The following is a 20,358-nucleotide window of genomic DNA, read 5'->3' on the forward strand; positions in this document are numbered from 1 at the left end:
GTCTTTTTTTTACATAATTTTTCCCCACACAATTATTCCAGATCAATCATTCAAATATGCTTACATTTAAACAGGATTTATTTTTAATGTATATAATGGTAAAATTATAATTCTTATTACATACATTATTAGGCATCCTTACTGATTAAAAGAGTTAATAAAATTCTTTTTGAACAATAGTGTGTATAATACTGTTACTAAAATCACAGAGCGCTCTTTACTGAGCTGTCACATTGATTTATTCAAGCCGATGTAATTGATCTTGAAAAACGTAGCAAGGCTTCGGTGGACTCGGAGGCTTGAGACCTTCTGTGGTTATATTTGCATACATCCTCTGGTAATAGACCCTATAGGAGACAGATTTACACTTTGCGATGCATTCTTCCACGGATTCCAGCATCAATATTAAATGTAAATGTGTTCACATGGGGATGCAGATCTAGTTCAAAGGCATGATATGACAAACCCTCTGAGCTCTCGCTAATGGTGGCCACTGATTGTGATGCCAGTTCCTATCAGTGTGCTCCCATTGTCCTGAAAATATCAGCTGTCAGAGATGCGTGGGAGGAAGAGAGACTGTGTAATTGAGGGCCACTGAGTTGGGTTAACACACAGCATCCCCATCTTCCTGATTGTGCTTTGTGTGTGGGTAAATTAGCAAGTGTTAGTCCAGTTGTCCGTTCTGTTGCAATTTTACCCAGTAATTAACAGAAGGACCATGATTTAATTGGCCGTATTTCAAGGTTCAGATGACCCCTTAATGTTGTTGTTTGTCGCCTGGCGTTTTATGTCCTCGGACATTAATTCTTCATTTCATGCTGTCCTTTGAGCGCACAACAAAGCTTTTTGTTTTTGCTCAGGATTCGATGATAAGAGCTGACAGGGCACGCATCGCGTCTTATAGCTGGGTTTCTATGGAAACCAGGTTACATTGGAAGACATTTGAAGGGAAAACCCTCGGGCCCCAGTTTGTGCTCTGACTCAGTTTCAAAACAAATCTTAATTGAATTTGTGGGCCTCCTGATATTACTCATGTGCTCCAGACATGGCTCAACCCTGGTGAACCCTGTGCCTGAGGAGGAGGGGGAGAAATTAACAGCCCCCACCTTTCATGTGCTATCTCATAGGACAGCATGTTCTCCCCTCTGCTCCTGCAGCACTGGGCTGGAAAATTTTGCAGAGTGCCAAGAGAGGCTTATAAGATGGGACACAGGTTCCACAAACATAAATGCTGGATTCATTATGCATCAGAGGACGAGGTTGTTTTTTCAGGATGATAGCTATATGGAGAGTAAATGGAGAACAAATAAAAGCGTGGCTGCGTATCTAATTGGAATGTGTAGCTGCAGTCTACTCCGCTGACCTGTGCTTTCATGTGTAAAAAGAAAAAAAAAAGAGATGGGTAGATTGCTTACAAATTGTAATCCGTTACTATTCCAAATTACATGACAAAAATTGTAGTCAGTAACATTATCCATTACATAATCAGATTACTTTTAGATTACTTTTGACCCATCTTGTTTGTCATTTTTTACCATAAAATACAAAGAGTGAGAAAATCTATTCCTTTCATTGTAATTAACAACATGAAGTGTATTAAACATTTTAATACATCAAGGTTTCCCAAACTGGGGTTTGTAAAGCAACTTCAGAGGGTTTGTGAGTTTAATGAAAGGCAAACATGTAATTAAATTACAAAAACATGAAATTAAAGTAAATCATTTTAAAATAACAATCAAAATAATTAATGATGAAATAGGCAAATGTGATACTTAACTATTAAAATATATATTTTTAGATCTCAGGGATACACACACACACACACACACACACACACACACTATAACTCCTTTTCACAATCTGACATATCTGCCTTTAAAATTAAACTGGAAATAAGGAGCTGGTTTTGTCTGGCCAGAGGAGAACTGGTCCCCCAACTGAGCCTGGTTTCTCCCAAGATTGTTTTGGTTCCTTGCCGCCATTGCCTCTGGCTTGCTTAGTTGTCGGACACTTAAATTCGAGCAATTATTGTTGATTTGATTACAAAGATCTTATTAAAATGTTTGTTCTATTCAAACAAAAGTGCCCTGCAAAGTGGACAACAGGATTTTCCGCCATAATTTCAGTTCATAGCAAAGGCTATTGAAGCATGCAAGACGTAAATTGTATTTATTTACAGAATTATATGATATCACTCTTCAGTGTTTGAAGATATTGCGCAGCTCCATGAATGAATATTTGAAGTAGGGAAATTTTAACAGATTTCCTGCTCAGGAGTAGAGAGCCATGAACACTGTGTAGGGACAATGTCGATCGGAACACAGGTCATGCACGGAGCTCAGTTCTAACAAGCTGATAATGAGAATCAGGTGCGAGACATGCAAAATATACAGAGCGGGGGTATGCGAGGACTGGAATTGAGAACCACTGGTATAGTATAGTGTATAAATAAATAGTAAAATCCATGTGGTATGACTCCCTAAAAACATTGTTGTTTATCAGTTACTAATGTGTTTAATTGCTTTTTGGAAAATGTAGTGAACATACAAAAAATATGTTACATGTCATTGACCTTAGTTTTTGATTTTAGTCCACGAAACAAGTTAGGTTTTTTTCCAAACGACCACCTCAAACGTGTGACCTCTGTCCTGTTCAGGCATGGGAAAAATACACTTTAAATGACTGATTACATTTATGAACCATTATATGCACGGCTCATTAACTGAGTGTTATAACCAGCATTGTGTGGTTATCAAGCCGGCTGGCAACCAGGTCCATGGGGAGTCACAGTGTCACACTGTTTAGATTCATTATCCATATCTCAATGGATGCAAGAAAACCCCAGCGCTCACATTGCATTTACCGCCGCATGTCTTCTGTAGTGCTGTCTTCATGCTGATTAACAGCCAATTTATCCTTAATTTCCAGCATACCATAAATTGCATACAGTAAATGCTCAAACTGGGTAATGCTATTTAATTTATTTTGGATGCGAAAAGGATTAAATGGACATTCTTATACATTTTATCACTAATTTTATACATGATTAAAATTGTTATTTAACCACACCACGCAACTGCCACGTCAGCTTGACATTATCGCGGCTGTCCAGCTGTGCAGGCTAGCCAAACTTATTAGAAATCAAAAGACAACAGAGGCAAACCAGCGGGAGCCACATTTCAGAGTCTGGATCATTTCGGATGACAAAACAGAAGCTATACGGCAGCGTCTGAATGTGAAATCCTCTGAACACATAAATCCCTGGACCTAGAAATTTCATATCCACTCGGCATAAACCCTGAGCCCTTCAAATGGACACTTTAGAGAAAGCAGTTTACAGAATTTACAGAAAACCGTAGACAGCTTATTCACATGAAACAGGGAACTTCAGCAAAAATACGGCTTGTAACATCAAAACTATTAGAAACTTTAGAGAAGCTATATCAACACTTACAGTATGATGCAATGCAAAATAAACAAATAATTAAAGCAGTATATTTGTCTTGTTTCTAGCAAATATCTAAACATCCTTAAAGCAGGACGTATGAAGGAGTTTTTTAAAATGGAAAAATACATTTAAATAAAATGAGCCTCTGTTAAAACTGTTTTGTGGAATATATTGCATGTGAATATTAAGCAGTCAAAACAGACAATCAACAAGGATGTGTCTTGATTTCTTCATGTCCAAATCAACATTACAGCGATTTCTGAAGGATGACATTGAAAACTGGAGTAATGGCTGCTGAAATTTCTGCTAAAGCGGAAACCAGTTATGTTGAATTGTAATAATATTTCACAATATTGCTGTTTTTAGCATTTTAATTTTAATAATATTTCTCTATTTTACTGTTTTAATGTATTTTTGGATCAAATAAATGCAGCATTGGCGCATATATGTATATTTTTTTCTATTGGGTATATTATAAACTATGTTTTTTATATCTGCATGTCTCCCAAAGTTTTGATTAATTTCTCCAATTCTGCATTCTGACCTTGAGTCTTCTTTGCTTTGTATTGTGTGCTTACAGTAGTCACATAATGACAAACGACTTGGCAAAAAATGAGGAACTGAATAAAGAACAAAAGTTCTAAAAGACTCTAAATTAGATGTGGCCCCAGGCCCTTTGAACTGTCAGTAGAGATTTATATTCCATTTGAGCAAGGACACATTGTACACTCCTCAGGAAGCCCAGGGAGATCCTAGCATGCATTATTTCAAATAAATCAAACCGGTCGAAGCGGTGGGCGGAGAGCGCTGGGTTAAAAGAAAAAAATGCAATCAGTATTTCTTACTGTGCAAACACACCTCAGTCGGAAATAAAGCCCACATAACCCGAATTCCTATAGAGCTCCCACACAAAATGACAGGTCTCCTTTGCTTTTAAATTAATGTTTACATGCCGCTTGTCAGCAGTTTTGGAGCTTCTCCAGTCCATTTGTTCTATTGCAAGCAAATTCTCAGTAATCGTGAAGAAATGAGTTTGAGCTTGCTTTCCGCCTACGTGCATAAGAGCCATTGATGGGTGGAAAGCTTCGCAAGTGAAAGTGCTTGATATTGCCGCGGCATCTTCCGCAAGCATTGTTCCTTGGAAATAGATTATAGGCCTGTATCTGTGATAACTTTAATTACATTTCATCATTTCTGCTCCGCGTGATTGTGAGAGTGTGCTTGGTGTCAAACGCAGTGTTTGATTTGCAGATGATTACAGTAAACAGCTCCGTAGATGAGAGTCGTTTGACCCTTCTAATGCACTTTTCTTTCTGTCTGTCTCGCTGTTTTGACCATCTGTTTGTCCATATTGTGCGGCCCTTCGCTTCCGCCTGGCTGTAGACATCGCTGTTGGCCTCCCCCCATCGGTGTGATAATAGCGTGTGGCTTGGCGCTGCTGTTGCTCGCTGCATTCGTCTCCTGGAGGCTGTGCTGGGTCCCTTGGAGGAACAAAGCCCTCTCGTCGAGTTCTGCGGCCCTCGCGCCTGACGACTGCCCATCGTTTCATCTACCGTCTCTTCTGCCCAGTCCTCAGCCGTCTGAGGTCACTATGGCGACTGAGAAGGAAAAGTATCCTTTGGCGTCGATGGGCTTCCTGGAGGCAGCTGTTAAAATAAGTCACACCTCTCCCGACATCCCTGCCGAGGTGCAGCTCTCCATGAGGGAGCACTTCCTGCGCCGCACGCAGCGCATGCAAAGACAGACCACCGAGCCAGCGTCATCCACCAGGTAACAGTGCCAAATTACACATACACCGCTTTTCAGAAGTTTGGGTTCAGTATAATGCTTACCCATCAGAGGTTCTGTTTTTCATTTTGATATACTGTGTATGAGCAGATACTGTAGCAACCTGAGAATTTGATCAAAAGACATTATCAAAAATTGTCTGGTAACTCAGCTATAATAAATAAAAAATATATTTAAATATAACAAAAATATATAAATATATAATAATAGTTAGATATTATTAGATATAATATTTTGGGGTTAGATATTTATATTTTTCATATTATTATTTATATATATATATATATATATATATATATATATATATATATATATATATATATATTTTTTTTTTTAATGATTGATATCGGATATATTTTAGATATATTTATTACAGTTCAAGACAGATGATTTATGTAGCAGTTTAAACAATACAAAGCAGGACAATACCAAATATAAAAAATCGACTCTGGCTCTATAAATACATTTTTGTCATTGTTTTGTTGATTCAGTTCGATAACTGTGTAGTTCATCAATTATGAAACAAGAACAATTCAGCTATAAGCAGCTCTACAGGAGGCAGGTGTCTCATTACTCAGCTCAAGTCAGTTTAATGCTGATATAATCCAGTTCAGTAGCACTGTCTGTATTTCCAAATTCATTTATGAAGCAAATTCAGTTCAGCTATAAATCAGCTCTGTAGAATCAAATAGTGTCATTATCTTGAGTTTTAGTTTTGTTCTCATTCAATCAATCAGTACAGTCAAAAAATAGGAGTTAAGTATTAAGTATTATTCTGCAAAAATCAAATAGGCATTAAATACATTTAAAAAGAATGCTTCTTGCCCAAGGTAGGGGCTGTTTTTCCCATTTCATGACTTTCAATGTTGCACAATAACAAAATTACTGAATGTTTCCACGTATTTCCTATATTCATTTTCCCTAAATATATAAATCTCTAAATATGTTAATTGTTAATTCAACTGCATCCCATCCTTCCCTTTTTCTGCAACTTTTCTACACTTTCAGCCTGTCCCTGCAGTCATTTGCACACCCAGAGCTGCATACACATTTACACATTTCATTAAAATATGCAGCATTGTATAAACTGAAGGAAACGCATGCTATGAATCACATTGTCAGACCATTCACAGCAGGACTCATAAGACATCATAAATCACATATACCACATAACACAAGCTCCCAAAACATTACTAAATAGATGAACACTCACACCGACAAGAGAGGTGTAAAAATATTTCTATTTGAAAAGAATATTGCTGATGATGCATAAATATTTAGAGAAGAGTGGAGTCTTTCATCTGAGACTGCTTTGTTATTTTATGGCTTCAATAATGTATTTTAGTGTCACTTCAGGGCAAGTTTTTATTGTTTAGCTGCTCCATAATCCCTGGAACCAAGACAAATTCTGCTCATGCATACTTGATTCATTTGGGGTTGTTCCAGGACACACTTAATTACAGCACTGTACTTGTCCACTTGAAATTAGATATTTGTCATGTACTATTTGCACATTAAAGAGTAATATTTAATTGAGCTTCAGTATTTGGCTGCTCTTGAAGATTTTCCCACTGCTTTCGGTTGTACAGAGCTTTGGCACAGCAGTGTTTTTATTCATATTTAATAATATGCAGTTGCATTAACTACACCAGAATTTATCTTAACGCTCCTTTTGTGAAAAGCTGTTACGTAATGAATAAAAGAAATGTTCTCTTTTGTTCTGCAGATTTGTCTTCACTAGAATTAAAGGGCCAAACCGGTTCATTTCAATGGGTAACCACACAATATTGGCCATGTATTTTATTGGATAAGAAAAAATTTTGTGGAAAAAGACCATGTTGTGGACCTTCCTTTTAAAATAGAAAGTATGTAGTATGTATGATATGTTGTTCAATAATCATGCTGTTTCATTATACACCTGTGCATCATATATATATATATATATATATATATATATATATATATATATATATATATATATATATATATATATATATATATATATATATGTATGTATATGTCACGGTGTGGTTTGGGAGCAGGAGCACTCAACAAGAAAATAAACTTAAACAGTTTTAATCCTCTAGGAAGCAAGGAAGCAGGCAGGCAGAACAAAAACCACACATATTAAAGATAAGAACAGACGAATAAACAGAAGCAAACTGGAACTTAGATACACACATGAAATCACTTAATTAACTAGACACAGTTGAACACACTTAGACAATTAAGGTAGGTGAAAACAACAACAACACATGTATGCATATATATGTATGTATATGCATATATTTGTGGTTTTTATATTTTTTTAAACTAGCACATTGTACATTATTTTTGTACAGTGTATTTTTTAACTTGCCATTTATTTGTAATTAATTGTGAAATGTAACAAATTTCTGCACCATTAGTTTCAGCGAACGGAATGTGTGTAATATGATATTTATTAATATTATATTACGATTAAAAATGAGAAGAATTATAATATTAAAGAGAAAAATGTTAACTTTAAATTAAAGATTTTCATAAAAAAAAAAAAAAATTGCTTTGGGCAATCGTTCAGTTTTTAATCCAACTTTTTCTGAACACTCATCAAATCACTCATGCTACTCTTTCGCTTCTTTATCTCCTCTTTCCAGGCATAGTTCCTTCAAGCGCCACCTTCCCGTCAAATGCAGGTAGGAGTCTGGACCTGGGAGATGACTATGATGTGGATGAGCAACCAACCAGCATTGGCCGTATCAAGCCTGAACTCTACAAGCAAATGACCACAGAGAACGACGAATCCGGCAACAGCAAAGGCGGCAAAAACTGCGGCAAGATCAACTTTTCCCTCCGCTATGACTATGAGAACGAGATGTTGCTTGTCAAGATACTCAAGGCATTTGATCTCCCAGCCAAAGACCTTTGCGGCAGCTCCGACCCGTATGTCAAGATCTACCTGCTGCCGGATCGGAAGCAGAAGTTCCAGACACGAGTTCACCGTAAAACGCTCAACCCCACGTTTGACGAGTCCTTCCAGTTTCCGGTACCCTACGATGAGCTTCCCGTCAGGAAACTCCATCTCAGTGTTTTCGACTTTGACAGGTTCTCACGGCACGATATGATCGGGGAGGTCATACTGGACAATCTGTTTGAAGTGTCTGATCTCTCAAGGGAGACCTCCATCTGGAAAGACATTCAGTATGCTACCTCTGTAAGAGAACCCTGCTGCTCTCTTTTCTCTTGATGTGTTTGCCAAATCGTGATGGTACAAATCCTGCTGGTTTTTAAGTCGATTCTTTTATGGGCAGAGATGCACAGTAAGCAGATCAGATGTATCGATCAGGTGCTTAGCAGGTGTGCAAATCAATATACAATGGGGTGCAAAAGTATAAGATCACTAGTTTTTAGTACACATTTTTAATTATTAATTCAATCTGGAGCATAACAATTTAAAGTTGAATTGTAAAATATAGAATAAAAATTTATAATGTTTTCGTATTTAGTTCGAAAACATTTGAATTACAAGGAATTATTAATTAACAATTGAACAATTTCAATTTATTTAATTAATTAAATTATTTATCATTAATATGATATTTATTTAATCTTACATTTAATTTATTATATATTACAACTTTATATTACATTTATATTAAATTAACTACCATTCAAAAGGTTTGGGACTGTATGATTTATTTATTTCTTTTTTTGAAATGATAAAAAATCACAGTATATGATTGCAAAATAATAATCTATTACACAAAAATAATTTCTATTTATTTAGGAGTCCTGTACAAAAGAAATCACAGTTTACATAAAATATTAATCAGAAATATTAAACAGAAACTTTTTCAAAAACACAAAAAAATCGTTGACCCCGAACCTCGGCATGGTAATGTTTTCTATATAGTCTTAAACTTTTGGACCCCACTGAATCTCAAGATAATATAAACCCGGTTAGTCAAGCTTGATAAATATTGTTCATCTGCAGCATTCTGCAAAATAGTTTCATTTTGGTTGGCAAGAGAAGAAAGGACCTAAACTTCAAAGTTTATATTGCACTGCTCAGACGGTTTCAGTAGATTAAAAAAATCATTGACTCTAAATAACAAGGCTGTTAGGTGCCAGCTAAGGTATGTGAATTAGCTTGTTGCATTATTGACACGGTCTGGAAAAATTCAGACACAATAACCCGCTGATGCTAAGACTGCCACATTAACAAGAGTACTACCCTACTCTCATTAACACACAGATAAGCTAGTAATTGACTGAAGATGACTGACACATGCTGATTGTGTATGTGTGGACAAAATAATTGCCTAATTTTCATAACGGCCACTAATAAGAGGTGCTGCCAATCACAGCATAATATTAAATACTTAAATTAACCTCTAAAATAGACCCTGAGGTCATCTGAGGTTAGCTGATCACTACATAATGGCAAGCTATTTGAACTTTAACTGCTCCTGGATGAGTCTTATTTCTCTCGGTTTTCTAGATTTACAGCTATTCTCAGAAGAGCGATTCAATAAACCTGTGGTTATTGCTTTCATGGCAGGAGGCCGGCTGCCCCTTGAATAGAAGCACACATTCTATTGCACTTGGCAGGAAATTTGAATCTGGAACTCAAAGCACTTCTTTTCAAAGCTATCGAAAGGGGTAGTTCACTCAGAAATGATCGTTTACTCATTTCATGTCTGCATTATATTCTGTTTTTCAATGAACACAAAAGGAGATTTTAAGCAGGATGTTAACTCTGTTAACTCTTTTCATACAACACAAGTTAAAAACAAGCTCAGAAAAATGACATGATGAACCATACAATTCAAGTTAGGCGCTGTCAAGTTCAAAAATGATTAAAAGCACATTTATAATTGATATTTAACTATGCAGCTTTGTTCAAATTATGTGTTAATTGATTTCAGGAAATACAAGAATCAATGGGATTTAAAATACTGACATCAAACATGGTGCGAAATCATCATCATTATGCAATATTTAAATAAATATATATAAAATTAGATCAGATGAGACGACTGTATGAGAAACATCGCTTACATCTAATTTCTCTTCTAGCTTGGTTTCAGGAGACTTGGAATATTTTATACATTTTAAAAACTTGATAACAGAGTACTATTTATTTTAATTAAAAGGAAAAGAGCAAAAACAATTATATATCTACTTGTGCTTTTGGTAAATGGTGACACAACTTTGATTTTGGGGAGAACTGTCCCTTTAAATTGAGTCCAAAAGACTTTGCCAGGTGGACTTGGGACAGAAGGACATTTGCTAATTCATTAAGTCACTTAATGAGCTCGGGGACCGAAGGAGAGTGAACCTTGACTTGAAGGAATTTGATTTGGTCAGACTAATAGTAAAATTAGTAATATTCACTATGGTCTCAAATCGTTACTCTTTTGGAAATCAGACATCATTTTTTATGCTTCATTATTTTATTATAATTTTTTTGTCAAATCACTTTTTTATCCTGTGCCACCATAAAACATTATATAAATATTCAACATTTCCTTTAATATCTAATAATTTATTTGCGTAAAGTTTACTCGCTTTACAAATATTTTTCTGAAACATTTTTTCATCTCTCAAGCTCGCATTTAGCCATCCATCAATCTACTTTAAAAAGTCCCTATGTGATACTGAAGCACAACCTGCAAATAATCACCTTAGAGGGCTAGAGAGACATTAAGCCACAAGTAGGGGAGTCATGGGATATGTCCGTCAGAGAGTGGCTTACTGAGCTCATTTAAAGTGATTAATATTTACACCAGACTTAATACCGCTGAGAGGATGATGCTAACACGCTAACTCCAGCACCGTCAGATAGCAGCCTTCGCCTTTGCCTTGCACATGCTTAACTTTCAGAAAAGTGGGTGGTCTTGAAGTCTAAAAATACCGCTGTTCCTATTAAAATGTTTTGCTGGGTTTGTTTATTTTATCTAGACAGATCTAAAAGAAACCCGCTTGGATCAGCTGAGAGGAGAATGATAGACCTTGTGCCCTGGTGGAAAGGCCGGTGTGTTTAGGAGTGTTGACTTTTAATTAACGGTTTGCCTGAGTGGTGTCCGGGAGAGCAGCGTGACTTGGAGAATCACAGCTAATTGGTCACCGTGGCTGTATTGGACCAAACAGGACTCCTTTAGACCTCAATATTGAGTCGTAGGCTTGTTATACCCAACTTATATAGTCAAAATGCCAAAGCACATCCTCAAAAACCAATAAATAACTTCTAGCAGTGCTAACTAGCTTTTAGCAAAAAAAAAAACCTATAACTGACTGACTTTCTATTTTTATAGTATCTTTTTTAGGCATTGTGCAAATGCAAAAGTGAATAATAAATGGTGCACTGTCAGTACTGATGCAATGACTCATTTATAACATTTCTTCACAAACATAGATTTGTTCACAAATGAAATGCCTCTAATGATGGGAAGCCATATCGTTGGTGCATTATTATAGAAGCCTGTTTCCACAACATAAAAACAATCATGGTTTGCTAAATTAGTCAATTAGGACATAAAACACAGTAATTATGATTTAAAGAAGTCTAAATTATGAGATAAAATCATGATTGAGGCAACAAAAAAACTTAAATAACAAAAAAAAAAAAAAAATGTTTTTCCATTCATGTCATCTTGGACTTTGTGTCTGAATTTTGACCTCATTAATTTGTCTTTTCATTGTAGTTTTATCTCATATTTTCTACGTTTTATGTACCATTTATCTCACAATCGTGACTCTTTATGTGACGGAATTGGTTTTTGATCTTGACCGTGAGTGTTGCTGGGGAACAGTGCCTGTCTCTGGTACATTATTGCACAATTACTGTTTTTATCACTATTATCTGGTGTTATGGAATTGAAAAGGTGACCTTTATAGCAAAATGTGCTTATACATCATGCTACATTGATTTGTGTGTGTCTGTGTGACAGGAGAGCGTGGACCTTGGGGAGATCATGTTCTCACTCTGCTACCTACCTACGGCGGGCAGATTAACACTCACTGTCATCAAATGCAGGAACCTAAAGGCAATGGACATTACAGGATATTCAGGTAGCATTTCATCAGCTTTACCGCCTTTAACCATCAAAATACAGACATGAGATTAGAAGCAGGAGAGAGTGGGGAGAAATGAGCCATAAGCACAAAAGGGTAGAAAAAGTTCTTTAAAATAAAACATATTCTAAACAAATATTAAACCTCTTCTTGTCAGGTTTATATTTTTATTTATATTTTTAATCTACGTTAATAGTTTGATTTAAAGATGACATATAAGGAAAATCTGACTTTTTCAGCATTTAATTGCTTTAATTGCTCTGTGCATCACCAACACCATTTTTTTTATTTTTTTTTTTGGTAAGCCTTTCTCTGCAAGACGCTCAGATTTCACTTCCCATGTGATGCAGAAAGGGGATATTATTATTATCATGCCTTGATCAGCATGATTGCAGCTTCATAGACATAATAATCAAAACCAAACAGGTTTTTAGCAGAGTATGTAAGGTACAAGCTGTAAACGCACAGGTACAGAATTGTTTAAAAAAAAGGGGGCAGGGAGCAGCAGCTCATTTGCATTTAAAGAAACATTTTGAGCTTTCACTCAGAGTTGGCATTTTCAAAAAAAAAATAGAATAAGTGATCTGTGAGGTATTTTAAGCCGAATCTTCACGGACACATTTTGGGGACACCAGAGACTTATATTACATATTATAAAACAGGCCATAATAGGTCTCCTTTGAAATATAAATCATTCATGCCTTCCTCAGTGATTCAAACCTCTTGACACTCTCTGAAATATAATTATGTGTGTTACTTTTACCTCTGTTTCATTTCTCTTTGCCAAGAGGACAACAGAAGTAAAAAGTGGCACCATTCTCCCGATAATTGCTCCATTTGGTTTTATGGTTTCTGGAAACCTCTTCTGTTTTCCCATATATGGTTAATGCGCATTTCCCGCATGTTCTAATCATTGCTTTGTGTTCCAAATTGACTTTTGTTCTGTCTGTCATAAACAAAATTTCCCAAAGGTAAATAAGCAGCATCACTGAGCGCATTAAACCCGAAAGTCTGAAGAAACGCTCCGAATATGATGCGGGGAACGATTTTAAGCTCCAGTAACGTGAATTACTCACACTATCTTGGTTTTTTTCCCCTTATAATGACACAGTGTGTCTCACACCAGACATTTTACTTTAATCTGCTGAAGAGTAAACGTTTTTCATCTGCAGTAAAATTGAATTCACACGAACTGGATAATATCTATTAAGAAGTGCCCCAAGCAAATTCGATGTCAGAACGAGTACTTCTCGTCTGATTTGTTCTGCCCAAGCTGGAAGTAGTTTATGGCTCGCTAATGTACAAGCATAATAGATCAGACAAATTGTGCGATGATGGAGAGAGATGGAAATCAGTATGCAGCTCTGATATCAGAATCAGCAGTCGAGTCATGCCATTAAAGTCCTAAATCTCAATGGCCTTCCATTCACACTGAATATTAAGATGGCTCAATGAAGATATCCGGTATTCATTTCTAATCTTCTCATCTAATACTCATCAACTTCAAGCTATTGTTCGAAGATTAATTAATTGGAACTAGTGGATACTACAATACGTTTAAATATCGTTTATATAAAAGCTCAAGCTGCAAGAGGGAAATTGATAACAGTTTTTTGAGCTGAACTGATGACGGCGTTCTCTCTGTGCAGATCCCTATGTGAAAGTATCCCTCATTTGTGATGGAAGACGCCTGAAAAAGAAGAAGACCACAACAAAGAAAAACACCCTGAATCCCACTTATAATGAGGCCATTATCTTTGACATCCCTCCAGAAAGCATGGACCAAGTCAGCTTGCACATCTCAGTCATGGACTATGACCTGTGAGTAACTCAAACAGCTATTTATCATTTTTAAATTGAAATTTAAAGAGACGGTAAAAATTCGTCATCATTTACATTGTTGCAAATATTTGTATTTTGTGACTTCAAAAGTATCTTAACTGTCAAACGAGTCCACATTACCCCTATTCTTTGTAATAGAATGGGGGAAACTGTTTTTATTTGTTATTGACAATTGACCAGTTTAAAAATAACTTGAGAAAATTATGACAAAATTGACTTTTGCAATTCAGGCTGCTGGAGGGAAGCTGATTTATTCAAGATGGATCTTTTGTTTTCATTTTTTTTTACACATTCTTAATCTAAAAATGCTTTATTCGTCGGTTGTCATGCCAATTAAACTGAACTACATGACAAATAGCAACCTGTACAAGAAACGTTAGAATAGCAGGAACACCAGACATCTGAATAATCTCATGGTTCATGTGCTTTAGTAGGAAGAGGAAAAGGTCAGGTGTCAGAGCATTTAGCACTCACCCTTCTACAGGCGGGTGACTGGGCAAAGAACCAGGTGCATATATATTTTACCCAACAGTCTCAAGTCTCAAACAGTCTGTTTGTGGTACTGAGAGTTTCTGAGAAAGGAAAACACACTCTAATAAATGTCAGAAACTGCTATTTCACAATTCTCTTTTGTGGGTTCACAAAAGGACTCACGTAAAGTTCAGCACCGCTGAGGTAAATGTATGCTGATTTCTTTTTCCCGTGGCACATCATCTTCTCTCTCTGAATATGCACATATTTTTACACAGATACCATTTTGCAAAAAGAGCTTAGTTGAGCTGACATACAAACTCATATCATTATCTTTTAACAAAAGGCTTTTAGGTCATGCAAACTTTGGTGTATTATTCATTGCCAGTGTGAATCTAGATCACTTTAAAGGAACAGTTCGCTGAAAAAAGAAAACGCTGAAAATGTATTCATCCTCGGGCCATCCAAGATCCAGATGAGTGCGTTTCTTCATCAAACTTCGCTTGTTCGCCAAAGGATCGTCTGCACTGAATGGGTTCCAAATAGCTGAAAAAACATTATTGTCATGTTTTTATGGGCTGTTCGATCTCTCATTCTGACGGCACCCATTCACTGCAGAGGATCCACTGGAGAGCAAGTGATGTAATAGGTCTTGGATGACCTGAGGATGGGTAAAGATTTTTTGAAATATTCTGTTACATTAAAAGTATATACAGATGTATAGATCATTTTGTAACAAATAATTCTTTTTTTCCAGGGTGGGGCACAATGAGATAATTGGTGTGTGCCGTTTGGGCAGTAGTGCTGAAGGTTTAGGTAGAGACCACTGGAACGAGATGCTCGCATACCCCCGAAAACCAATTGCACACTGGCACCCCCTGCTGGAACCAAAAAAGTCTGAAAAAGAGGCAAGTATCCCCCCTTCAGCAAATGTAAACACACATATGAGGGGTAGATATAATAGCGCTCTGAATTACTGTTTATATAGAACTAAGAGCTGAGTTTTCCATGTGCAAATTTAATTTCCAGAATTCATTTCTGACCAGTCACTAATCTTTCTTTGTAAACATTCAGATCCCTCTAGTCACATCCTCATTTGTACTGTGCTTTATGAATAATGCATGAGAAGAATATGCCAGTGCTTTGATTTTAACTGAAAGTCGGTCCTCTTTCTGACCTGTGGTCAGGAGTTGATCATGAAGGGGGAAAATTTTATTTGGCCCTATGCAAATGGCAAGTTATTACATTTTGGTTTCTTTGTTTACTGCATTCATGTTTTTGTACGGTTAAAAACAATATACAGTTTTAATAAATATTGCCTTTGTTTTGAACAAACAGCAAGGAACTAAAAAAACTGAATTGAAAATAATAGCTTTGATTCAGTTGAGGTCGTGTCTGGGCATCTATTTTTTGGAGGTGTAGCTCTTGCTCTTTAATCTGAAGAGTTAATTAAGTAAGTCTGAGCAATAAACAAAGGCTTTCACAGACTGCAAATCATTTGTTTTTGGTAATTAAATGTGTTATATTTGTTTTTTTGTAAGTTTTGATGGAATAGATTAGTTCAGGCTTGCCAAGTGTGCAGTTTTCCAGTAGAACTGGTCATGGGTTAGAGGTTTGACATATCAAATAAATTATAATTAAATGCTGTTTTTTATCCTTTTCATATTGCTCCAGTGATGAAGAAAACAGAGAGTTTGTGATTATTACTATATAGTGATTTTTTCTTTACTCAGTATAATCAAAACAGTATATATTTATTTATTATTTTTACAAATATTTTTTTATCGTAGAAAATAGTTAGCCAATAACGCGTATGTTCAACTTGTAATATAACATTAGAAATGTAAACTTTATTTGCTATCTACAGGGTGCAGCTCTTCTGCTATAACAATAAACTGCTCTATAATGCTCTCGTTGATGGGTTTTTCACATGTCTTCTCTTGCAGTGGAAAGCTAGAACGGCAAGTTTTGACAGCCAGGGGTCTTGTCCCTCCCCCAAACCTCCCGCCAGCCCTTGATCAGAGCCATATGTAAAACTACAGGCTCGGGATCCTCCGTTTGCCACTCGGATGAAAACGAGAGCCCTGCTATTTCCAATTTCACCTATGGGTTGTTTTAGATGGTTCCCAAACACTGATCTAAGATCCTGCTGTCTTTGCTGTCTGATGTTCCTCATGTTCAAGCTGTTCCAGTCCGTACGATCCTCAGTCAATTCTTGGGAGTGTTGTACAAACCTAGAATACTATTCAAAAGCCAACGTCGTGTTCCTAGAATAGCTCGGTATCGTCAGCGGAGATGTTTCGTTCCAATATGAATTTTCCTGAAGCAGTTGAAATCCGACGCGGTGTTCTGCAAGCGGTCTACGCGCAAACAGAAGTTTCCGCACAACATAAGGCTCTTTGTAGATGGCTATGCTCAGATCTAAAGACTTTGAAAGTACGATCAACTTTTGGAAGTACTGAGAATGAGGTCAGAAAGAACGGCGTGGAAAATACTGTTTTGCGTGAGTGAGAAAAAAAAGAAGCGAATGGATTTGTCACGTGCTGTATACTAACAACAAAGCATTTTCTCTGTCAAATCCTCGTATGAAAAATGTGTGAAGGTACACGTTTTATGAAGAATATTTCAATATTTAGCAGTTTATAGATGTTGTGTAAATGTTGTGTGTAAAAAGAGACAAAATTTATCAGAGCACAACAAATTTTTCCATTATTTCTTGCCAAAACAAAGATGTTTACGTGTAAAGAAGTTCCTGTTCACACACAAAAACTCTTCACATGTAGCTGAATAAACGTATGTGATTACATTAATATTCATTGGCAAGACCTCGAGTACAAAAGTGGTCATTTAAAGGAATAGTTCACTTATTTACTCACCCTCAAGTAGATCTACGTCTGTATGAATGTTTTTGTTTCTTTGTTTTGATGAAAACAGAAAAAAATATATTTTTAAGAAAGTTTTTTAACCAGGTTGTTTCTGGTCACCATTCATTTCCATAGTAGGAAAAAAATATATACTATGGATGTCAATGGTGACCCAAAACAGCCCGGTTGAGTAAATGATTACAGAATTTTTATTTGTGGGTGAACTATTCCTTTAAAGTAAAAGTGCTGAAATATACATAAAGGTCTGATTTGATTTATGTGGCTTTTATTCAATTTGTTATAATAGCATTTAAAGAGCTACAGAAGCTGTTCTGTATCTTAGTAGCACTGCTTTTAATATCAACTCAATTCCTCTTTGAATCCTCCTGCTGTTTCAATCTAATGTTGACAACTCGTTCATCTTTTGACATGTAATTTCATTGTGAGTTAAATTGGACTGTCAAAGTTTTCAGTTTTTTTTGACATATTGTCTGGGAAAATGTCTTGAGTAAACAATATACGCTGAAATTTATCAAATATATTCATATTCTGTACTGTATAAAGGAGCAGGGTTAACATTATAAAATGTAAAATAGGCAATTAACTAACGTTCATCTTTAGATAAATATTTTCATGTGAATTAAATTGCGAATCAATTATTGGTATAATCAAACAATCCAATAAATTAAATTAAGTAAATAACTATTGTAAATGTAAAACGACAAAATTAATGCCATGCTGCCCAAGAATTCTTCTTAGAATCTATAAAACTCAACAAAGCTAAACTGAGCGATCAAAATAATAATTATTGTTACTTTTTACATTTTTAACGTCATAAATGATTAAACAAAAGTCAATACTTTTTATTGCCCGCAATATTTTATTTGTTTATCCCTGTGGTTTCAATCTTTTTGTTTTACATGATTCGTTCATGACACGGTTTTACTTGAAATTTTAAGTTAACAGAGATGCTCAGGCAAATCCCAGCTAAATACTAAATTATGATTACTGTAGTTAGTTTCAACTGTCATTCATTCATTTAAAAAAATCAAAAGGAAAAGAAACTACAACACTGCATATGCTGGAAACAAATGACATAAACGCACAGAAATGACATTAGCTCAGAACTTCTGTTCAAGGTCCTGGACATTTTGACCGTATGTTTCAAATAAGAAAAGATTCAATGCACAAGAGATGACCCATGATAGAAACGACCTACTATGCAGGAAGTTCTTTGTCACAGATGGCGGGGCATAGCTCAAGATACCAGAGCAAAGACTTTACACTGATCTCCAGTTGGTGTTGCCGAAATATCTTAAAATATTCATGGCACATGGGGCTAGTTTTACACAATGTCCTCCGTCATCTCCTAGGGTATCTGTTAAGCTTTAAATATTTCTATATAGTAAAAATAGATTTACTATTTTAACAGAATCTTAAAAATTCCAAGTCAACTTGTTGAAGAAATGGTTGTGACAAAGTACAACTTTTTGGTCCTGTTTTTACACTATCACTAATGTTGTAATACTCCGATAACATAGAGTGTGTTTCTGTAGGTGAATGTAAAGTTCATAAGGTTCAGATCTGGTTCTTTACCTCATCACTAACAACTGTGTGCTGGTGTTCTAACAACCTGTTTTTGCCCCCTTGTGAATCTGAACAACTTTCTAATTTTGTATTGATCATTTGTACTTGCAATATAACTTGTAATGTTTGAAAAGGTTCTTGTATTTCAAAAAAGGCAAAATAAAAATGTTGGTTCGGTCATTTCAAGGATGGAGTGGCTTCTTCTGAATGTTGCAGTCTTTTGAATATCAAATCACAAATGGTGAGTTAGCATTGTCTCGGATTTCTAATAAAATTGTGCAACAAAAGCAATATACATGTATATTCTTAAAGGTAAAGAATTAGTTCACTTAAAAATGTTTATTTTGTCATAATTTACTCCCCCTCGAGTTGTTCCAAAACCCTTTTTTGTATACTTGATTCCGTTGACCAATTAATTATAATGGGAAACTAAATTATATATTTCAAGTATTCTGTTTTGTGTGATAAACAGACCTATTTAATTTATTTGAAATTAGTTCTGCAGAAAAATTACATAAAATGACAGGTGCATGTATGTGTGCATGTATATATACACATATATATACACATTTATACATATACATGTATAACAGTTTTTTACATATATGGTGTGAAGATCCAAATTAAAGTAGTTTAAAAATTACCCCTATTATGGGTTATGAAAGGTTCATATTTTGCTTTTAGCTCCAAACAACTGGGCTAACATGCACACAAGGTGAACAAACACTTTCATTTCCTCGTTTCCATAATATGCATTTATTTTTATCTTATTTGATCAACAACTCCCAAACGAAACATTTTTCCCAACCTCTCCGGTGATAGGTCGATTTAATTTAAAGCAGGGTTTGTGTGAGCTTTTAAAGCTTCAAATGTGGCCCCAAGTGGCAAAGAATGAGTTTTCATTTTCATTCAGAACCAACAGGAAAAGAGCAACAAATGAGTGGGCAATATGCTATCTTTTCATTAACATGAAATGGCTTGGGGCTTTATACACTGTGCACGTTCGGATTTAAAAATGTGCTTGATGTTTTCATTCACTTAGAGCTGTGTTACACACTGCATCAAAATGTTTTCTTTAGAACAAATGAATCCATACAGACTTCACAATGAGGGTGAGTAAATAATGGCACATCGATCCCTTTAGGAAAAGCACAAATTTTTTGTACCCAAGAACATACAGCCCTTTAAGAGCTAAAAAAAAAGGCCACTATTCCTCAGGTGGTGGCATAATCGCCCATAACTTCTTCTTCAACGCTAGTTTATACAGAATCTGGTAGCCATCATCCCAAGCATAGATCTGCC

General features: G+C 35.8%; 3 protein-coding genes across 3 annotated transcripts in view; 2 read left to right on the plus strand and 1 right to left on the minus strand.

Annotated features, from left to right (window-relative positions):
- LOC122348662 (aerolysin-like protein) overlaps positions 1–20,358 on the plus strand; it is a 333,550-nt gene that overhangs the window by 129,748 nt on the left and 183,444 nt on the right. The gene's annotated exons all lie outside the window — the stretch shown is intronic.
- Positions 6,051–16,988, plus strand: LOC122349588 (synaptotagmin-6-like). The gene is made up of 6 exons (XM_043245693.1): positions 6,051–6,066; positions 7,873–8,429; positions 12,169–12,289; positions 13,942–14,113; positions 15,363–15,513; positions 16,552–16,988. Exons 1-6 carry the CDS (start codon positions 6,051–6,053, stop codon positions 16,621–16,623), a joined length of 1,089 nt encoding a protein of 362 aa, XP_043101628.1. The 3' UTR covers positions 16,624–16,988.
- Positions 19,789–20,358, minus strand: part of LOC122348659 (olfactomedin-like protein 3B) — a 7,318-nt gene continuing 6,748 nt past the window's right edge. The window contains exon 3 of the mRNA XM_043244327.1: positions 19,789–20,358. This exon is cut by the window's right edge and continues 696 nt beyond it. Within this exon, the coding sequence (XP_043100262.1) occupies positions 20,264–20,358 (95 nt within the window). The 3' untranslated portion in view covers positions 19,789–20,263.

This window comes from Puntigrus tetrazona, chromosome 7 (genome assembly GCF_018831695.1).
Source record: "Puntigrus tetrazona isolate hp1 chromosome 7, ASM1883169v1, whole genome shotgun sequence".
Lineage (NCBI taxonomy): Eukaryota > Metazoa > Chordata > Actinopteri > Cypriniformes > Cyprinidae > Puntigrus > Puntigrus tetrazona.